The 23,249-nt window shown below is 34.3% G+C and overlaps 1 protein-coding gene across 1 annotated transcript in view; it reads left to right on the top strand.

The window, feature by feature from the left end:
* ACAT2 (acetyl-CoA acetyltransferase 2) overlaps positions 1-22,452 on the top strand; it is a 386,443-nt gene extending 363,991 nt beyond the window's left edge. Inside the window, exon 9 of the mRNA XM_044069684.1 lies at positions 22,047-22,452. Within this exon, the coding sequence (XP_043925619.1) occupies positions 22,047-22,217 (171 nt within the window). The 3' untranslated portion in view covers positions 22,218-22,452. The remainder of the gene's footprint in view (positions 1-22,046) is intronic.
* The last annotated feature ends 797 nt before the right edge of the window (positions 22,453-23,249 follow it).

Genomic DNA, 23,249 nt, shown 5'->3' with positions numbered 1-23,249 from the left:
CAAAATTCAAACCAATGCAAAAAAATCTTTAAAGCCACAGTTCTTATTACCAAGTGTGACTTTTGCATTAAACATAAAATTATTTAAATAAACTTCTTGTTATCTATTTTAATTTAATTTAAAATATATTTCCTGGGTTGAGTGATAAATTTGTTTCACTGTATACATTAGTAGCATAAATTTTAAAATGAGAACAAGTTACAAATAAGAATGAGTATCATTCGTATTACGAACTGAATCTTACTAGCCAAAACGACATCCTGACTATTCATTTTGGATTAATTCACTTAAAATGATTGATTTTAACTATAGTAATATTATTATTTATAAAACATTAATAAAACATTAAAAATGTGTGCAGCATATTAAGCAAAGCAGTCGCTAATAAAAAACTGTTGTAAACGATTCATATTTAATATTAAAAATAAGCGTTTATTTTGTGTTTTTTATTTTTTATATATATATATATATATAAAAATTTATGCTTTATGCATAAATTCATCAACTAACTCATGCGCTGATTAATAGGATTGAATGTAACCTGGTGTTTAATTAGCTATTGTATAAATGTATTTATAACCAGAATTCAATCCTACTTACCACATAAATGTATATTAATGTAATGAAATATCTTACATTTCAGTAACTAAAATTCATTAGCATGATGTGGAATAAACATTATTTCAAAAAGTTGTTCATTTTATGCAACGCTTCAAATATTAGTATTATGTATGGTGTTATGAACAACTGTAAATATATAGAAAATATATATATAAATAAATATATAAATATAAATAAAAATATGTAAATAAATACAGAGCATTATTATTATCTATTTTTATTTTATAGAAGTTGTTGTTATAAATAATTAATTATCTTTCCAAACTTCTTAATTTTAACAGACTACTTATTGAACATTTTTCGTTCAACCCTGGGTAGGTAAACGCATTCAATTTGATTTGCCATAACAATTCACTTTTTTCTAAAAGTAAATTGAATGGACCACCTCTCATGTCTTGCTTAAGTTGAAAGATGACTTTAAAACAAAATTTATGATTGGGGTATTCCATGACATGTCTTGACAGAGCATTGTCTTCTTTTTGTAAATTAATGCTTCTTATATGCTCATACACCCTATCTCTTAGCCTCCGCTCCGTCTTACCAATGTAGAAACAGGGACAACATTGACAAGAGGCCAAATACACTATTCCTTTAGAGTTACAATTAAATTTCCCCTTTATATAAACTTTGTAACCATTGATAACTGATGAAATACCTGAAGACATGTGAAAACAATAAGGGCAATTTCCACATTGTCCCATCCCTCTATTCATTATTACTGATCTATTATTCTGATGTTTCTGCAAAATATTTTTCAGGTTAGGGCCTTTCCTACGTATAATTTTGGGCATCGGGCCTAGCTTAACCATTAATACATGATCGTCTTTAAACATATTCCAATTTTTAAGTATTATCTCTTTAATACTATTAAAGTCCATCGAAAATCTTAGGATGCGGGGGGCGTGGCCAAGGATGAACACAGGATAGCAGCAGATTTCTTCAGCTCCATCAATTTCATTACACTGACAGGAATTAATTACTTAAAAAATTAATTTTTGAAGTAATTTTCTTTCTAAATATATTTGTTTTATATAGTTCTTGAACTATATCTAAAAAAGAAAGGAAATTTTAACAATATTCCTGTCAGAAATCACATTGGAAATTTTCCTGTCAGTTTATCAGTCTGAAATGAGTTCCAGTAAGACAAATTCTCAGGACTCCAGCATCAAGAAAGAACTTCAGTCTCTGATAACTATAATCCAGCAACTTACTGCTAAGATGGATAAAATGGATACTAAAATTGATACCTTCATAGAAAAACTACAAAACAAATAGACTTGTTACATATAGACCTGCAACAACAGAAGATCCAGATGACAGGCATAGAAGAAGCTGTGAATGACATGGAAAATAGAATCCAAGAAGAGGAAATCAACATTGAGTTTCTGCTGAAACAAAATACACACTTACAAACAAAGCTGGATGACTTGGAAAATAGATCTAGGCGCAATAACATTAGGATTTTTGGACTGCCAGAAAATATTGAAGGTAACAATATTACTTCTTTTTTAACAACATGGCTCCCTAAAACTTTAGACTTACCAGAAGCATTCTCTTTTGGTATCGAAGAGCACATAGATCTATAGCTAATACTAACTCTAACAAAAACTATCCTAGATCAGTTATAGTTAGATTTCTATCATCTTTGATAAAGAGATGGTTCTTAAATCTGCTTGGGCTAAAGCTCCTGTTAAGTTTAATGAGACAACTGTGCGTTTTGACAATGACTATTCTTCCTTGGTAATAGCTAAAAGAAAAGTTTTTCTGCCACTAATAAGGGAGCTTAAAAAAGCACAGTTTAAAACATACCTTCTGTTTCCTGCCAAGCTAAAAATCTTCCTTCCTGATGGTCCTAAAATTTTTGATGACTTAGACTCTGCTTTACTGTTTATCAAAAAATAAGATTTTGGATAAAATAGAGGAAATGGAATGGGCTAGTCCTTCATTAAAGAGACTGGCAACTGAAACTTCGTGGAAGACTTCTGAGAGGAAGAAGAGACTAAAGAACAAATGATTTGTTCTATGTTTTTTTTTTCTCCCATCATTTTACTGCATTATTAATCTTTTTAAATATAGTTCCTGCATTTCCAGAAAGCCACACATGTTCTGAAAAAGATTTAATCAAAGTTATTCTCTGTGTGCAAAGAAATGTTTTGTTTCATAACCAGTCAAAATATCTGAGGAACTAATAACAAACTATTATTCAATTTGTTTCTCTTTCTGAAAAAGAGAAGTAAGGTCAGTAATTAGATACATTTTTTCCTTTTTTTTCTCCTTTCCTTCTTTTCTTTGTTTAAACAATGACATTCTATTTAGATTATGTAGTGGGTAAAGGGTGGGGGAGGGCAGGGAGAGAAGAGTAATGAAAATATGATAAATAGAATAATAACATATTTATTCCTTGTAAAAAGTTTATATGTTCTTCAAATGCTATTCCTAATTATACTTTCTTGATTATACTGCTTATGCTTGTTTGTAAATAATATGTCATGCTTTAACTAATAATAATTAGAACTAAACAATAGTAAATAATGTGTTTTATTTTTAACTCTATTAATATAAGCAGTAAGTAACATTCCATTGTATATATAGAAATGCTTTTGATCATATAGACACAGTAAATAATGAGATTTGCATAGAATTGAGTTGGGACAGTGATATTGAGATTTATTACCTATTAATAACTTTGGGCTTGATTTCACTTGCATAGAGGCTGTGGTAACCTGTGGGGTACATCGTGAAGGTTTTGTCATGTTTAGATGCATTAACACTGCTAAATGAATGTTTGTCACTAGTTTTTAACAAGTTTCCCACCAAAATGTTAAGGGAGACAATCTGGGATGTGGGCTACTTCATGAACAGTGTCCTCATGCTGTTTCAAAAGCTTCAACTCTCAGAATTCTCACAGAGAAGCTGAAAGCAGTTAACCTGACCTTTGACCCAATTATCACACTGACACATCACAGATTCAGGAAGAACACTCTACCAGGAAATAGAACTGATGCAACTGTGACTATGTGAAGGAAAATGAACTCTTTGACATTTAAATGTGAGTTATTTTATATAATTACTTAAATATCTATGTTATAATTCATAAAATATGTCAATTATAATGATTTTAAATGATGCAGTTTCTTGTAGTAAGTAAATGTCTTATTTTAGAAGGCATAGAAAATGAAACATTTATTCAAGTGTTTTTGAAAATCTACCTGACTGCAGCATACTAATCTGTGTTCAAAACTTATGTTCCAAACATATACATTACTATAACTCATTTAATTCATCTGATTGACAAGCATAAATAACTTTATAACTCTATTCTGGAAGAAATTGTCTTGTGATATATTTTAAAACAGTAGTATAGACATACAAAATGCAGATGTTTTTTTTTTTTTTTTTTTTTTTACAATAATGCAAGTGTTTCTGAGAATTTGCATAACTATGCAGTATGATTTATAACAACTTCTATAAATGTAATATTTTATAGAATGAGTAAAATGCTCATATACAAGCAAGTCAAGGTTTTTTTTTCTGGAAGCTGTTAACTGCATTTACATGACAGAAAATAGATGCATCTTAATATATGTAATGTCTGAACCATATTAGCCAAAGTTTTTCATTTAAATGAATGTTAGAACTTATTTTTACATACTTTCTCTCTCTTTCTTTCACTCTCTCTCCCTCTTTCACGTCTTTTATTTCTCTCTCTCCTCTTGGTTCCTAATATCAAGTTTATTTGAATGCTATTTGAATACAAGTGTATTATATTACATAGATGTATATAGTAGTATGAATAGTTTTTAAAAAAAGTTTATTTTAGTTTATATGATGCTGTTTTATCAAATGTGTAGTCTTGTCTTGCTAGATAATTGAATTGAAAGCTGTTAATTTAAGTTAAATATAACCAGTATTAAATTGATAAGGTGGTAGCTGAGGTACTGCTGCTTAGGGTAGGGGTTAACTTGAGTGGTAAATACTACTCTAAGTTGGAGTTTTAACTCCAGGCTGGATGCAAGGTTTAATCCTTACATTATTTTCACTTGTTCATTGTTATATGTATATAGTTTTGACATCCACAATATATTTTGTACACTCATTGTCACTACAAACAAAATTGAATCCTATACAAAATCCCATAAGAGATTCAATAAATACAGCTATATTTAAAGGTACACCTAAAGGAGGAGATGTAACATTACTTATGTTGTTATTTGTTGTTTTGATCATAAGATTCTTAAGTTTTAAAAATGCCAAATGACATCTTTAAAAGGAATTTCTTTAAACATTAATGGATTGAATAATCTGCGTAAAAGGGCAAGCCTAATAAGATACATTAATTTACATAAGGCCAACGTAGTCTTCCTGCAAGAAACACATCTCTTGAAAAAAGATATTGATAAACTAGCCACAAACAAATATACAGTATTAGTTCAGAGCACACTCAGAAAAAAAGAGGAGTGGCTATTTTATGGAATAAAAGTATGCCTATTCCTAAAACCATTAAGTCTTATCAGGATGACAAAGGAATGTTTTGTATGGTTACAATACAAATTAATGGGAAGACTTACACTTTAATTAATGTATATTGGATACCTGGAATTGGTATTAATACAGTGAAACATCATCTTGATAAGATTATATCATTCTCTATAGGAGATATTATCTTAGCTGGTGACTTTAATTGTATACTACATGAAAGTGATACTACCACTATAGGAAAAAGAAGAATTACATCTAATGCAAAACATTTAAATGATTTTGCTAATTCTTATCATTTGAATGATATTAATAATCAGATAGATTCAAAATCATTACCATACACCTTTTTTCTAACAGATACAAAACTTATTCAAAAATAGATAGGGTCTTTATTTCTAACCAGATGGTAACAGATTTAATTAATTCCAAAATCATTTCATGTCCTATATCTGATCATAATTCAATTGTTTTGAATTCATGATAAAAAATACTCATAATGTTCAGATCAAAAGGATACCAGCATACTTAACTCAACTAAAAGACTATAAAGAATATATACTTTCAGAAGTACAACATTTTCTAGACATAAATAATACTCCTGAAGTCTCCATTGTCTATGTTTGGGATGCCTTAAAATCATATCTATATGGACAAAGTATAAGATGGTATAATAATAAAAGGAAATCTTGGGATAAGGAATTGTTAGATATTCAAAGTAAATTAGACTCTTATAAACATAATACTAAAGAAAATATTATGGATAAGAAAGTCATTGAAGAAATAAACAAACTAAATGACAAATACAAAGAAATTTTAACTCATAAAGTTAAAATAACTCTAGAGAAATACAAGTTTTTGTCTTACTCAATAAGCCCCAAATACTTACATAGACTTAAAAATAAAACAAAAAGGTTGAATAAACAAAACCATATCAAAGAAATCTTTTCTCTAAGGAAAAAGAAAAATATTTTTAGTCTACCAGAAATATTAGATGAATTTAGAAATCACTTTCACAATATTAACAATAATAACATTAACATGGAACCTAAAGATAAAATAAAGGAGTTTATAACCACAAACATGAATAAAAAGCTTAATAAACAACAGATTAAACTATTGGACAAAAGTATTTCATATACAGAGGTTATTACACAAATAAATAAGCTTAAACCAAACAAAGCACCGGGTAATGATGGTATTATACCAGAGATATATAAAATCCTTTCTAAAAGTACATATTCATAAATACATAAGGTTTTTATTTTGGCCCAAACTGAGTTAATAACCCCCCCATCTTGGCAATATACATTTATTTCGCCAATTTTAAAACCTAATAAAGATCCAACTAAATGTACTTCATATCGGCCCATCTCATTACTTAATGTTGATTATAAAATGTTTATGAGTATTTTTGCTGATAGATTGAAGACAATCATTCCCGTCATTATAGATATAGATCAGATAGGCTTCATTGTAAATAGAAATACTTTTGATAATATAAGAAGAACTTTAACATTAATTGATTTTGCAAATAGGAAAAAGAAAGATTTAACACTTATTAGTCTTGATATAAGTTCAGCATTTGATTCAGTAAGTTGGGACTATCTTTTTACCTTACTGAAGTGCACAAACTTCTCAGATGCATTTGTAAATCTAATTGAGCATTTATATAAAGGAACGTTGGCTTATATTAAGGTAGGAACATATGTTTCACAAAAAATACCCATTCTTAAAGGTACAAAACAAGGATGTCCACTTTCTCCACTTTAGTAATGGAGCCTTGGGCTAATTTGATCAGAAACAGTACTGACATAGAGGGTTTTGAAATAAATGAAAATACAACATCCAAAATTCAACTTTTTGCAGATGATGTTCTAATTACATCAGCAGGATCTAATTCTTCTATGCAGTCTCTATTTGATAAAATGATGAATTTTAAAAGTATTTCTGGTTTAATATTCAATGAAGAAAAAACTAAAATACTACCTATATATACACGAAAAAATATTCTCATTAGTAATTTTACTAAATATGTACCCAATTCAGGTAAGATAACTTATTTAGGTATAATACTATCTAAACATATTAAATCTATTATATATAATAATTATAATACCTGTTTTCATAATATACAAAATCTTTTTAATACCTGGAATAATATGTTTTTTACTATGGAGGAGAGACTTACAATTATTAAAATGATAATATTCCCCAAGATTTTATACTTAATCCAATCAATAATACTTCCACCTACAAAAATAATTATCAAGAAACTGAATACACTAATGTTAAATTTCCTATGGGCACCTAATAGACCTAGGATTGCATTAAAGAAACATACTAATAGCTGGTCTCAAGGGGGTATTTCTTTTCCAGACTTTAATTTATATACTATTTATTCTATTGTAAAAGTTATTACTTTATTAATAGATTAGTCATATGTCACAACATGGAAAGATTATTGGGAGCTAATTAGTATGCACTTCATGAAAATCTCCTTAACACATAAAAATATGATTGTAAGTAACTCCATGTTATGGTTACTAAAGGAATTTTGTACTTCACCTATTACACCTAAACATATGGTTTGTTAACCATTAAATATTATTATTGGCTATCGTAACTTTATATTCATGCACCCTAAGTATAGGGAATGGAATTTTATTATATTCCCTATAATGTATACTCAGGGTATGCTTTTGTTATCTACTTCTGAAGGAACTCATTTAGCTATAGATAATGATCTAAAGTACTGGTATCAGTTGATATCTGATAATAAAGTTAAAAATCTAGATTTATTAAAACAAGAATTTGATCTAAGAGAAACTTGCTGGTTAGAGGTTCAGACCTTTAGACAACATCTCATTGATAGAATAGATCTAATGTCTATAACAGTTAAAGAATCTATTCCAACACTGATTGATTACTTGATATTAAATTTACAACATAAAGTTTCTGATAAAGGTAAACTTTCATACATACATAAAATTATCAGACAATAAACTTTTTACAGTGTAGATACATACTGGAATTATTTCACTTCTATTAATGGGGACCCACCAAATCAACAAGATAAACAATATATATTGGAATCTGCTTATAGAACTACATCTTCCATTGTCTGGAGACTTTATACATGGAAATTTTTACATAGATCTTTTTATACACCTTTGATGATGAGTAAAATAAATAATAAAGATAATCTATGTAAGAGATGTAATGTAGAAATTAATGCTGACTGGGCCCATATGTTTTATGACTGTATAAAATTGAAAGAATACTGGAAATCAGTTAATGAATTTTTGCAGGCTCTTTTTACAGATAATTTCATTATTTCTAAATCTCTTATATTATTCAACACACCTGTACCTCAGAGTGTTAAAACGGTTAAGCTTCCCTTGTTATGGTCTTTTTTAGCAGTGGCTAGGAAAATAATAACCAGAAATTGGATTTCAGATACACCTCCTTCGTTCAATGAATTTAAAAATGTTATGAATATAGTGTGCCATATGGAAATAAACACAATTAGGTCAAGAACAACTAGAAAAACATCTTATTATATTGTATGGGATAATTTACAAAATTTGTTAAAAAAATCCTAATTTCAATAGCATGGTATTTTAGTTTAATTAATTGATCTGATTGTAGTGGATGTCTTTGTAAATACTTTAGTTGTTTTGTTGAATGTTATAATCATATTTATTTTTAATTACTTGTATAAAATTGTTATGATATTTCTCTTGTATGTTAAAACAATAAACCTGTTTTAAAAAAAAAAAAGAAAAAAGAAAATCTTAGGATGCATGCTGCACTATAGTTTTTATTATTTAGTCGTACTCTTGGCATTGTTTCCACTTCCAAGGTATTTTGACCTCTTTCATCTGAAGTGATGACAACTTTCCATTTTAATATAGGAATAAAGTAGCCCATTTGTCTTTTTGTTTTGACTTCTTCTAATATGGGGTCCAAAAAGCTAGAAGGATACTGTCTATTAGTAAACATCTGTTTTAACAACAAACATTCTTTGTCAAATTCTATATCCGTTGTAATCATGCGTGCTGCCCTGACGAGTTGACCTTTTACTACCGATTTTTTCTGGTGTATAGGATGTTGACTAGAAAAATGTAAGAATTTATTGGAATAATTTGATTTCCTAAAGATGTTCGCTTCATAACATTCATTTAGTGTGTTCTTACTTAGCCTCACATCTAAATAAGCTATAGATTCTTCATTGAATGTATGAGTAAAACGCAAAAAGTTGGTACTCCTATTGAAGACATTTATCATCTCTATTGCCTGATTTTCATCTCCTTGAAATATTATTAAAATGTCATCTATGAATCTAGCATAGAATATTATTTTGTCCCTAAACGCCATATTGTTGAAGATGTAATTCTTCTCCCAATAGGACATGACTAGATTCACAAAACTTGATCCACATGGGGATCCCATCGCAACTCCTTTTGTTTGCTTATAGTATTGCTTATCAAATAAGATGAAATTATACGACAGAATAATGTCCAGCAATTCTCCTACGAGAGCTATTTCATCTGGTTGTGCATTTTTATTACGTATATTTTCTAGTACCCATTCAATGCCTTGTTGGTGAGGAATACTGGTATAGAGTTCCTTCACATCAGTTGAGATGAAATTATTCTCTTGCTGATAAATTAAGTAATTAATCTTCTCCAAAAAGTTCCATGAATCCTTAATAATCCATTCATCCTTAGTAACAAATTTTTTTAAGGATTAAATCCGCATATTTGGCACAGGCATATGTAGAGGAATTTCTACCATCCACTATTGGTCTAAATGGTGGATTCTGAATGCTTTTGTGGATTTTTGGCACTCCGAATATAGTTGGTACTTTTGGCGCTTCTATCATTAAATAGTTGAAAAGATGAATATCAATTCTCGCTTCTATAAACAATTCATTCAACAGACTTTTGATGAATTGATTAGCTTTGTTGTATTCATTGATTGATGATTTCTCATATACATCTGATGTGAGATGGACGGTTAATTTATTATTATAATCCACCATATCCATTATGACTAACCCTCCTCCTTTATCTGGATTCATGATTCTGACATCAGCTGTAGTTAATAGATTGATATTGTCTCGCTCATCTTTAGATAAATTGTAGGAGTGCCTTTGCTTTTCTTGATGTAATTGTCTCGCATCTATTTCACACATTTTTTCAAATGTGTGCAGTATGTTGTGTAAAGGTGGATTATAACAACTAGCTACTCTCAATGGATTGTTGGCTGGACCATGATCACCCAAAAGTTGTTTGAGATTCAATTTCCTTACAAATAATTTGATATCACATATGGTATGGGCTATGTCCATCCTACTAGAGGGTACAAAGGTTAACCCTTTTGCTAAGATATTAGCTAGTTGTGTGGTAACAATAAATGACGAGAAATTATAAACTATGAAGTCTTGCTGTGTATTCTTAACTAGTACCACACCACTAGATTCTGTATCAGATGTTATCTCCTGTAGTTGTGATTTTTCCTCCTGTTCCATTGCTTTCTTTGGTTTCGTCGTGGAAAACCCTGTCCCATATTGGATGTGGACGATTGTTGGTTATTGTTACCATTCTTATTATGATTGTTGTTCTGATTATTAGTATTGCGTTGCTTTATTCTATCACTTCTCCTGATGTTGTCTTCCTGTACATCATCTAAATCAACATCAACATGCATATCTTGTTCTTGTGATTCTGCTTCATGTATTACGACTCGGTCATTACTAGTAGTCTCCTCTGTTTGTGTATTATTAAGTGCATGGTGCTTTACTTGCACATGTGCCTTGGGAGGTGGAGGATATGCTGTACCGTTTTTCTATTGAGCTTGATCTCTTTGCAATTTTTTGATCTTATTAGTTCTTATCTTTTGCAAATGCTGTTCGATGCTGTAAAAGCATCGTTGATAATCATACTTGTATCTTAAAAAATCAGCATGTTGTTTGATTTGTTTGTCTATATTTTCTATTTCACATTCCAAGTCTTTCATAATAGACTTGTAATGTTTTATCATTGTCTCCAATAGTTGCAAACCATTTTGATTGAATAGTTTGATCAAATCTTGATGGAATATAGAACCTGGGATTAAACCTGTAGGGTATCTTCAGGTTCTAAGTCCCTTAGGGACAATTTCTAATCTTAGACATTCATGAAAATATTCTATTTCCAAACCTAGTTTCTTATATTTTAACATGCTCGAATCTAAGATGTTTAGTAACTCTGATAATGGTACTTCTCTTTCATTCTCTTGTGCTGTTCCATTATTAATAGTGTTACTTTCCCATAAGCCCATTGGTGCCATTAACCAGTCTTTCAAGTTGATTGTTGAATTAATTGATGAAGGCGAAGCACATATATGATTATTAGAAAGTGATCCATTATTCTCTGTAGAATCAGTAATGTTGTTAGCACCATTTTCCAATTGTATTCTATAATCTTTATTTGTATTAGACGTCTGTGTTTGTTGTGGTTGTTGTATTGATGAATTGTTTACAGCTTTTCTTGATACAGATGTAGCTGAATTAATTCTTTGCCCCCGGTGTAATGTCTCTTCCTTCTGCTTGCCCCATGTCGTTGCATAATAAACAATTCTGTTCTGATTCTCTGTGCTGCTCCGTTGTTAACACGACCATTCGGTCCTGTTGTTTCTTGCTTTGCTGCGCTGCCATAACTAGGTCAAGCCTCTCATTCATGTGATCAAGTTTTTGAGAGAGAAGCTGGACCAAAATAGTAAGTTTGTTCACCGATCCACTCTCTCCTTCTTGTGAACGGTTGAAAATCCCAGGTATATTATCCAGCGAGTTGTCTAGTGTGCTATTAGCCATAGCGGAAACCAGAAATAAACAAACCAACAAAAAGGAAAAACTCCGTACTGCTGAAATACAAAACAAATCCGCTTAGGCAAACAGCAACTCGGCACTTTATTACTTTAAACGCTAAAATATTACAAATGTTTTTCATTTAAACTTCTTCAGAAATTGGCAAACATCGGCTTGCTTTAATGCATTCACTTTTATAGGAAACAGTTGATACATGCCCGCCAAAATTCAAACCAATGCAAAAAAATCTTTAAAGCCACAGTTCTTATTACCAAGTGTGACTTTTGCATTAAACATAAAATTATTTAAATAAACTTCTTGTTATCTATTTTAATTTAATTTAAAATATATTTCCTGGGTTGAGTGATAAATTTGTTTCACTGTATACATTAGTAACATAAATTTTAAAATGAGAACAAGTTACAAATAAGAATGAGTATCATTCGTATTACGAACTGAATCTTACTAGCCAAAACGACATCCTGACTATTCATTTTGGATTAATTCACTTAAAATGATTGATTTTAACTATAGTAATATTATTATTTATAAAACATTAATAAAACATTAAAAATGTGTGCAGCATATTAAGCAAAGCAGTTGCTAATAAAAAACTGTTGTAAACAATTCATATTTAATATTAAAAGTAAGCGTTTCTTTTGTGTTTTATATATATATATATATATATATATATATATATATATATATATATATATATATATAAATTTATGCTTTATGCATAAATTCATCAACTAATTCATGCGCTGATTAATAGGATTGAATGTAACCTGGTGTTTAATTAGCTATTGTATAAATGTATTTATAACCAGAATTCAATCCTATTTACCACATAAATGTATATTAATCTAATGAAATATCTTACATTTCAGTAACTATCTAAAATTCATTAGCATGATGTGGAATAAACATTATTTCAAAAAGTTGTTCATTTTATGCAACACTTCAAATATTAGTATTATGTATGGTGTTATGAATAACTGTAAATATATAGAAAAATATATATAAATAAATATATAAATATAAATACAAATATGTAAATAAATACGGAGCATTATTATTATCTATTTTTATTTTATAGAAGTTGTTGTTATAAATAATTAATTATTTTTCCAAACTTCTTAATTTTAACAGAGTACTTATTGAACATTTTTCGTTCAACCCTAGGTAGGTAAACGCATTCAATTTGATTTGCCATAACAGTTCACTACTCGCTACTTTATTCCTATATTATTCCTATATTAAAATGGAAAGGTGTCATCACTTCAGATGAAAGAGGTCAAAATACCTTGGAAGTGGAAACAATGCGAAGAGTACGACTAAATAATGAAAACTATAGCGCAGCATGCATCCTAAGATTTTCGATGGACTTTAATATTATTAAAGAGATAATACTCAAAAATTGGAATATGTTTAAAGACGATCATGTATTAATGGTTAAGCTAGGCCCGATGCCCAAAATTATATGTAGGAAAGGCCCTAACCTGAAAAATATTTTGCAGAAACATCAGAATAATAGATCAGTAATAATGAATAGAGGGATGGGACAATGTGGAAATTGCCCTTATTGTTTTCACATGTCTTCAGGTATTTCATCAGTTATCAATGGTTACAAAGTTTATATAAAGGGGAAATTTAATTGTAACTCTAAAGGAATAGTGTAGTTGGCCTCTTGTCAATGTTGTCCCTGTTTCTACATTGGTAAGACGGAGCGGAGGCTAAGAGATAGGGTGTATGAGCATATAAGAAGCATTAATTTACAAAAAAAAGACCATGCTCTGTCAAGACACGTCATGGAATACCCCAATCATAAATTTTGTTTTAAAGTCATCTTTCAACTTAAGCAAGACATGAGAGGTGGTCCATTCAATTTACTTTTAGAAAAAAGTGAATTGTTATGGCAAATCAAATTGAATGCGTTTACCTACCCAGGGTTGAACGAAAAATGTTCAATAAGTAGTCTGTTAAAATTAAGAAGTTTGGAAAGATAATTATTTATTTATAACAACAACTTCTATAAAATAAAAATAGATAATAATAATGCTCCGTATTTATTTACATATTTTTATTTATATTTATATATTTATTTATATATATTTTTCTATATATTTACAGTTGTTCATAACAACATACATAATACTAATATTTGAAGTGTTGCATAAAATGAACAACTTTTTGAAATAATGTTTATTCCACATCATGCTAATGAATTTTAGATAAGTTACTGAAATGTAAGATATTTCATTAGATTAATATACATTTATGTGGTAAGTAGGATTGAACTCTGGTTATAAATACATTTATACAATAGCTAATTAAACACCAGGTTACATTCAATCCTATTAATCAGCGCATGAGTTAGCTGATGAATTTATGCATAAAGCATAAATTTTTATATATATATAAAAAATAAAAAACACAAAAGAAACTCTTATTTTTAATATTAAATATGAATTGTTTACAACAGTTTTTTATTAGCGACTGCTTTGCTTAATATGCTGCACACATTTTTAATGTTTTATTAATGTTTTATAAATAATAATATTACTATAGTTAAAATCAATCATTTTAAGTGAATTAATCCAAAATTAATAGTCAGGATGTCGTTTTGGCTAGTAAGATTCAGTTCGTAATACGAATGATACTCATTCTTATTTGTAACTTGTTCTCATTTTAAAATTTATGTTACTAATGTATACAGTGAAACAAATGTATCACTCAACCCAGGAAATATATTTTAAATTAAATTAAAATAGATAAGAAGTTTATTTAAATAATTTTATGTTTAATGCAAAAGTCACACTTGGTAATAAGAACTGTGGCTTTAAAGATTTTTTTGCATTGGTTTGAATTTTGGCGGGCATGTATCAACTGTTTCCTATAAAAGTGAATGCATTAAAGCAAGCCGATGTTTGCCAATTTCTGAAGAAGTTTAAACGAAAAACGTTTGTAATATTTTAGTGTTTAAAGTAATAAAGTGCCGAGTTGCTGTTTGCCTAAGCGGATTTGTTTTGTATTTCAGCAGTATGGAGTTTTTCCTTTTCGTTGGATGTCCTGTTTATTGTTGTGGTGAGGTTTAGATCCCTGGAGCGTGTGGCTCGAGGGGATATGGTTTTCTTTAGGTGGAGCATGTCCATCAATTCTGGGTTGGACATGACCTTGTATGTCAGGCAGACATCACCTCTGAATAGACGGTATGCAACTGAGTACAGCTGGAGTTTCTTCAGTCGAGCTGCATAGGACATCTGCTTGAGGCCAGTGATCCCCTTGGTGAGGTACTTCTGTGGTATTTCCAGTTGTTGCAGGTGTCTTGTAAGGTACATCCCAAATAAGGTGTTGTACTCTATGATGGGTCTGATGAGTGATGCATAGAGGGGCCCAATGACCTCTTTTGATATGGATGCAAACCCTTTTGTGATTAGGTAGGCCACATAGAAGGATATTCTAACCACTTTGACAATGTGATTATCAAAGTAGAGGTTACTATCTACTTGGGTCCCTAGATCCCTTATTACGTCTTCCGTATTTAGGGAGCTACCACCTATGTGATAGTTTGTTGGTACTTTGTTTTTTCCAAAGGGGATGACTATGCACTTTTTGGCATTTAGCTTGAGGCCATGGTTTTGACACCAGGTATCTGTCTCAGTAAGACCCTTTTGGAGGATGTCTGTGTCAGCCAGAGAGTCAATTATAGCCCCTAGTTTGCAGTCATCTGCAAACTTGGTCAGCCACAGTCCTCCTGTGCTTGCCTGTACCTCTGAGAAGTATATGCCGAACAGGAGGGGTCCTAGGACTGAGCCCTGGGGAATGCCACTTGTAACTGGTTTAGAGTCAGACCTAGCTCCCGTAACTCTTACCATGTGGGTTCTGTCCGTGAGCCAGTTGGCAACCCATCTCATGATGTAGGGGTTTATGTTCAGGCTGGTGAGCTTGTCTATAATACCTGAATGAGGAATGGTGTAGAAGGCCTTTGCAAGGTCTAGGTAGGCTGTGTGGACCACCTTTCCCTCATCTATAGCCTTGGTAGTTGCCTCAAAGAAGTCCACCAGGTTTAGGATGCATGATCTGCCCTTAACAAAGCCGAACTGGGTAGGGTCCAGTATTTGGAGGTTCCCAATGTCTCTGTTAATGAGATCCATGATGATGCGCTCCATAGCTTTGTAGACCAAGATAGTCAAGTATATAGGGCGATAGTTCCTGGGGTCCGTTGTGGCTCCACCTTTGTGGAGCGAAATAACCGTTGCTGTGCGCCACTCTGTGGGCACATAGCCTGTGGAAAGGCTGAGTTTAAACAGTGTGTTTAGTTGAGGGGTTAGTTCATCTTTGAACTCATGTAGGATGCAGCCTGGGAGACTGTCTGGTCCCATTGATGCTGTGTTTTTGGCTTTGAAGAGGGCTGTTTTAACCTGAGTGTCTGTGATTGCAGAGGCACTACATTCTTTTGGTATAGTTATATGGGCCCTTTTGGGGGTGAGAAGGGGGTGAAGTTTGCACTGAACCTGTCTGCCAGGATGTTGGCTATATTGGTCGGTTCAGTGCATTTTATGCCATTCTGCACTAACTCCGAGCAGATCTGAGAATTGCCACTTAGATTCTTGACATAGCTAAAGAATGCTTTGTGGTTATCTTTGGAGTCCATGGCAATTTTTCTTTCAAAGCTAGCCTTGGATGATTTTATGAGGGAACATTGTTTCTTGCCGATACTGATCATGGATGTCTTACCTTCTTGGGATTTTACTCTTTTCTGTACTAGTTTCCTCCTTCTATTGTATAGCTTGTTTAGGCAGGGGTCCACCAGACTGGATTCCTTTTCTTGGAGAAGTGAGTTTTGGTTTTGTTTGGGATAACACGATCCATGCATTCTTGTAGGTACCCGTAGAGTGCATTAGTAAAGGATTTTGCAGATTGGACAGCATTATCTTTTAGCATGGGGGCTTTGAAACTTCCCACCTCGGTCTTAAGTAACGTGAAGTTTGCTTTTGAATAGTTTATCACAGTGGTTTCTTTGACCGGGGGTGGTGGCGGAATGTGGATATCCAGAGTGATTAGTTTATGGTCAGATCTAACCAACGAGGGGTTGACGTCCGGTGTGGAACACCGGTTGCCCAAGTTGATGATGACCAGGTCCAATATGTTTTCACCTCTGGCGGGGGTGTTGACCAATTGATCCAGGGTGTTTGAGTTCGTAAATTCTAGGAAATGTTGGGCAAGGGAGTTTGTACTTGAGTGTTCTCCCAGTTAATGTTTGGGTAATTGAAATCACCCAATATCAGGGTGTTTGGTAGGACCTTTATGTTTCCCAGTGTTTCCAGGAATGCAGAGTGGGGGTCCTGGGACATGGTGGGTGATCTGTAGCAAACTGTACTTTGAATAGCAGTTTTACCCATTGTTAGTTGCATGTGGATGATCTCTGAAGCATCGTGCTGTGCCATTAACCTGGAGGTGTGGGTATCCTTGATGAATATGGATACTCCCCCGCCTTTTGTATTTCGTCCGGGTTTTGTGGCCGAAATGTATGGTATGAGTTGTAGCCTGGTAGTGCTGGGGTGCTCTCTGGAGCCTTAAACCAGGTTTCTGTTACTGCACATATATCGATTTTCTCCATACTGAGGAGTGCCCCGAGTGTGTGCATTTTGAGGTTTAGACTTCTAGCACTGAGTAGCATTACCCTCAGTTTTTTGTTACTTATGCTATTTATGGCGGTGGCTTTGTCTTTTGAGCCTTGCCTAAAAAAGGCACTATGGGGATGGCAAGAGCCTTGGCCAATATTCGAAAGCCTAAGGGTGACAGGTGCAAGCCATCTCTAGCGAAGCAGCGTGGCTTTTTGAGCATGTCATCCCAGGCTGACAGACACTGGATCCCCTTTGAATGACACCAGAAGCTTAGCCAATTGTTGAAGTTGGTATTTTTTCTCTATACCGTGGTATCATTCTTGGCGAGGGCAGGATGCTACTCAGGGTCAGGGTCATACCGGCCTGGGCTACGTGGTCAGAGAGCTCCTCCATGTCTCTTTTCATGTAGTCCAGGGAGGTACGGCTCAGGTCATTCACACCAACATGGACAATGACAGAGTCATATTGGTACTTGTTCTGGAGTGACCGTAGTGCTTGTGTTATATGACGGATCCTGGCACCCAACAGGCAGCTAACAGTAAACTTCTCCTTGTTTCTTTTTTAAAGGCACGTCCGCCCTATAAAACATAGAAGGCTCTGACCCAGGATGGCATTCAATAAATGTAGTAGGGACTTCTTCCCTAACTAAAATCTGTGAAACACCCCCGGCCCCTCGGAAGTAATCAACCGTGGTTCCCCCTGAATGTCAGAAATGGATGTCTGCAAAGCCTTGTTGGATATGCTGCAAGTCAGATCCTTGCCGGCTTCCAACCCCGTCATGGAAGAGCAATCCGCCAGCAAAGCCTTCGGTGTTAAATTTTTCACCTTCTTCCTTAACGGCTGACCCACAGGGTGGGACATGCCTTCCAATGTATCATTAGCAAGAAGTTTAAGGCGCTGGTTCTTAATATGCAAAGAAAGAGAAGAAAGACTGTTATGAAGGGTTTTTGGTAAGAAAGCCTGACAAATCGAACAAGTTGTATGGTCATGAGAAGCTCCTAGGCAAAAAAAAGACACTTATTGTGGCTGTCTTTATGGGGAATCTGTCTCCTGCATTGGCGTTTACCCTTCCTGGATGACATTAACCCCTAACAGCAAGAAAAAAACAAAACCCCAATAGGGTACTTATCTGCAGTGGCTCAGAATTCAGCAAACAAAATGTAGGTTCACCGGAGAACGAAAATGCGTTCAAACTGGCGGAAAAGGACATAGGCGAACAGCGATCGGGAACTGCATTCAGACTAGCAGCAAAGAAGTTCTGAGGATGGTACATCCAGATGTCATCTTTATGCCCTATGTTATACGAACAGCATACGTATAACATTTGGTGTACCTTCAAGCAATACTAGGCTTTGGTGTACTGGCTGGATGTCAAGCTTCCAATGGCAGGGAATCCCAAACATTAAGAATACTGCAGCAGTGAATGTATTCACATTTGTGTACAAAAATGGTTACTATGGGCTTGATAAAAATTTTGGTAGGATAGACTATAGCCTGTGGACCCTGTTGGATAAGCTAGATTAAAAAAAACATGCTGACATAAAATGTGTGCCGAGAGATAAAGTGGATATAAAAAGTTTACACAACCCTGTTAAAATGCCAGGTTTTTGTGATATAAAACAATTAGACCACAATAAATCATTTCAAAACTTTTCCCACCTTTAATGTGACCTACAACCTGTACAATTCAATTGAAAAACAAACAAATCTGTTAGAGGAAAAAATATAAAAAAAAAAAAAAAACGTACAATAAGCTGGTTGCATAAGTGTGCACATCCTTAAACTAACACTTTGTTGAAGCACCTTTTGATTTAATTACAGCATTCAGTTTTCTTTGGTAGAAGTCTATCAGTATGGTACATCTGACTTGGCAATATTTGCCGACTCTTCCTTGCAAAAGTGCTCCAAATCTGTCGGATTGTGAGGGCATCTCTTGTGTACAGTCCTCTTCAGGTCACCCCACAGATTTTCTGTTGGATTTAGGTGTGGGCCATTCCAAAACTTTAATTTTCTTCTGGTGAAGCCTTTCTTTTGTTGATTTGGATGTATGCTTGCGGTCATTGTCATGTTGGAAGGTGAAATTCCTCTTTATTTTCAGCTTTCTAGCAGACGCCTGAAGGTTTGGGGCCAAAAGTGAGTGGTGTTTGGAACTGTTCATAATTCCCTCCACCTTAACTAAAGCCCCAGTTCCAGCTGAAGAAAAGCAACCCCAAAGCATGATACTGCCACCACCATGCTTCACCATGGGAATGGTGTTCTTTTGGTGATGCAAAGTATTGTTTTTGCGCCAACTGTACGTTTTGGAATTGCGGCTAAAAAGTTTAACCTTGGTCTCATCGGACCATAACACATTTTTCCACATGCTTTTGGGAGACTTGATGTATTGTTCTGCAAATTTTAGCCGACCTGGATGCTTTTCTGTGTAAGAAAAGGCTTCTGTCTTGCAACCCTACCCCATAGCCCAGACATTCGGAGAATAAGGGAGATTGTTGTCACATGTAGTACACAACCAGTACTTGCCAGAAATTCCTGCAGCTCCTTGCTGTAGGTCTCTTGGCAACCTCCCTGACCAGTTTTCGCCTTGTCTTTTTATCAGTTTTGGAGGGGTGTCCCATTTTTTAACATCACTGTTGTCCCATATTTTCTCCACTTTTTGATGACTGTTAGAGAAAGCATATGACAGGGTGCCTAGAGAGGAGTTGTGGTATTGTATGAGGAAGTCGGGAGTGTCAGAGAAGTATGTAAGGAGTGGTACAGGATATGTACGAGGGTAGTGTGACAGCAGTGAGGTCTGTGGTGGGAGTGATGGCTGCGTTTAAGGTGGAGGTGGGATTATATCAAGGATCAGCTCTGAGCCCTTTCTTATTTGCAGTGGTGATGGACAGGTTGACAGACGAGATCAGACAGGAGTCCCCGTGGACTATGACATTATGATCTGTAGTGAGAGTAGGGAACAGGTGGAGACGACCCTGGAGAGGTGGAGATATGCTCTAGAGAGAAGAGGAATGAAGGTCAGCAGGACTAAGACAGAATATATGTGTGTGAATGAGAGGGAGGATAGAAGAATGGTGAAGATGCAGGGAGTAGAGGTGGCGAAGGTGGATGAGTTTAAATACTTGGGATTAACAGTTCAGAGTAATGGTGAGTGTGGAAGAGAGGTGAAGAAGAGAGTACAGTCAGGATGGAGTGGGTGAAGGAGTGTGTCAGGAGTGATTTGTGACAGACGAGTACCAGAAAGAGTGAAAGGGAAGGTCTACAGGAGGGTAGTGAGACCAGCTATGTTATATGGGTTGGAGGCAGTGGCATTGACAAAAAGGCAGGAGTCAGAGCTTGATGTGGCAGAGTTGAAGATGTTAAGATTTGCACTGGGTGTGACGAGGATGGACAGGATTAAGAATAGGTATATTAGAGGGTCAGCCCAGGTTGGAAGGTTTGGAGACAAAGCCAGAGAGGCAATATTGCATCGGTTTGGACAATGTGCTGAGGAGGGATGCAGAGTATATTGGGGAAAAGATGCAAAGGATGAAGCTGCCAGGTAGCAGGAAAAGAGGAAGGCCTAAGATAAGGTTTATGGATGTGGTGAGAGAGAACATGCAGGTGGTTGGTGTGACAGAGCAAGATGCAGAGGACAGGAAGAAATGGAAACAGTTGATCCGCTATGGCGACCCCTAACGGGAGCAGCCGAAAGAAGAAGTTCCATGGTATATGCAATGTTGTGGAAATTTTTTTTGTATCCTTCTCCTGATACCTTTCAACAATGAGATCCCTTTGATGCTTTGTAAGCTCTCTGCGAATCATAGCTTTTGCTGTAGCAGGCAGTTGAGTAAATGTCAGGAAATCCTACTAGGACAGCTGAACTTTATGTGGGTTAATCAGAGTCTCTTTAATTGATGAGAGGTGTGTACCGAAGAAGACTGAATGCTGTAATTGAATCAAAAGGTGCTTCAACAAAGTATTAGTTTAAGGGTGTGCACACTTATGCAACCAGTTTTACTGTATGTTTTTTATTTTTTATTTTTTTTCCTCCTAACAGGCTTGTCTGTTTTTCAATTGAATTGTACAGGTTATAGGTCACATTAAAGATAGGAAAAGTTTTGAAATTATTTATTGTGGTCTCATTTTTTATATCACAAAAACTGGCGTTTTAACAGGGGTGAGTAAACTTTTTATATCCACTGTAACTCATCTTCTAATAGCAAGAAGGATATTGGCAGAAGAAAGCTAAGCACTGAACATGTTTGTCATGTTCTTTGCTATTTGAATTATTATTTTGGATAAGCACAGTACAGACTGATTCAGCAAAATGCACACACACAAAAAAGTGAGAGGTGTGCCAAGGGTAAAATAAATTTGTTCGAAGAGCTAGAGTGCATATTAGGAATTATTTATAAGGGAGTACTTTAATGATTGTTACTGCCTCTTAAATTCTAAATGATTGCATGTAATTTTTAATTCTTTCCTAACAGGTCAACATCCAAGGTGGAGCAATTGCCCTTGGTCACCCACTTGGAATGTCTGGATGTCGTATTCTAGTCACACTTGTACATGCCTTGGAAAGAACCAACGGGAAGCGTGGAGTAGCAGCGCTCTGTATAGGTGGTGGAATGGGCATTGCAATGTGCATAGAAAGACTATAAAAAAAACAGACTGATTACATGTTTCAGCACTTAAAAAGGAGATGACTCTTCTACCTGAGCTTATTTAGCGTTCATTTTATTGAGATGACAGTCTAAATTATGGATTTTTTTTTTTTAAGAATTACTAAATTAAACTGATTCAGTGGGCAGTGCATTAAATTAAAATCATTTTCTGACAATTTTAACAATTTCTCCATTGGGCTGCACTAAATGGAATAAAATTATTTATTTTTCAGATGTGTGAATTGATATTCATGGCTACTGTTAAGATGTGAAATGTTAATGCAGTGCAGCTGACATTTTATCATTAAACTCAAATGTTTCAAACTTAAGTCACAATCAGCAAAAAATATATGTATATAACACACACACATTGTGATAGTAGTCTTCTTACTGTAGCAGCTGGCATCATTCACTGGCTTTCACTTGTACATCATATGTGAGTACCCACTCACCTCTTCTGGAGAGGAGAATGCTAGCACTCAGGGCACACTGGATGGTGCGATTTCTCTGTCAGAAAGTGAGTAAAACTACCACTCGTGCTTGAGGGTTGGGGAGCAAGGCTGGTTATGAAGAGGTGCTTCTTGAGGAAGTGAAGGGATGCTCTCCTTGCTGTCAGCCCATTTGCACATCCCCTCCTCTCCACCAATTTGCTGATTATAAGCAGAGAATACAGCTGCAGCACACAAAACTCAAACCACTCCTAATGGCTGTATAAATGGTGGCCCTCTCTGGTTAACACTCCCCCTGTTGATGGGGAACAAATGAGTCGATTGAGAGGCAGCTGAAGATCAACAGACATTGGGGACAAGCATGAGCAAAAAAAAAGAAAAAAAATCCCAAGCAGTAACTGATGATCGCTAGGAGAGTGGACAGTTGTAAGGTCCCAGTGTAGCACAGACATTCCAAACCTTTCATATCACTGGAATGAGCTTGTAGATGTTCATCGTGCATACAGCTGCAGTCATAACAGATGGGTTCTCCTGCCGTCAGACAGGTCCTCGGTCGGCCGAATTCCAAAGTCTAGGTCCG

This window comes from Protopterus annectens, chromosome 1.part0 (assembly GCF_019279795.1).
Source record: "Protopterus annectens isolate FY-2018-M chromosome 1.part0, PAN1.0, whole genome shotgun sequence".
NCBI classification, from domain to species: Eukaryota; Metazoa; Chordata; order Ceratodontiformes; family Protopteridae; genus Protopterus; species Protopterus annectens.
Note: the sequence above shows the minus strand (reverse complement) of the source record. Positions and strands in the feature narration are given on the sequence as shown.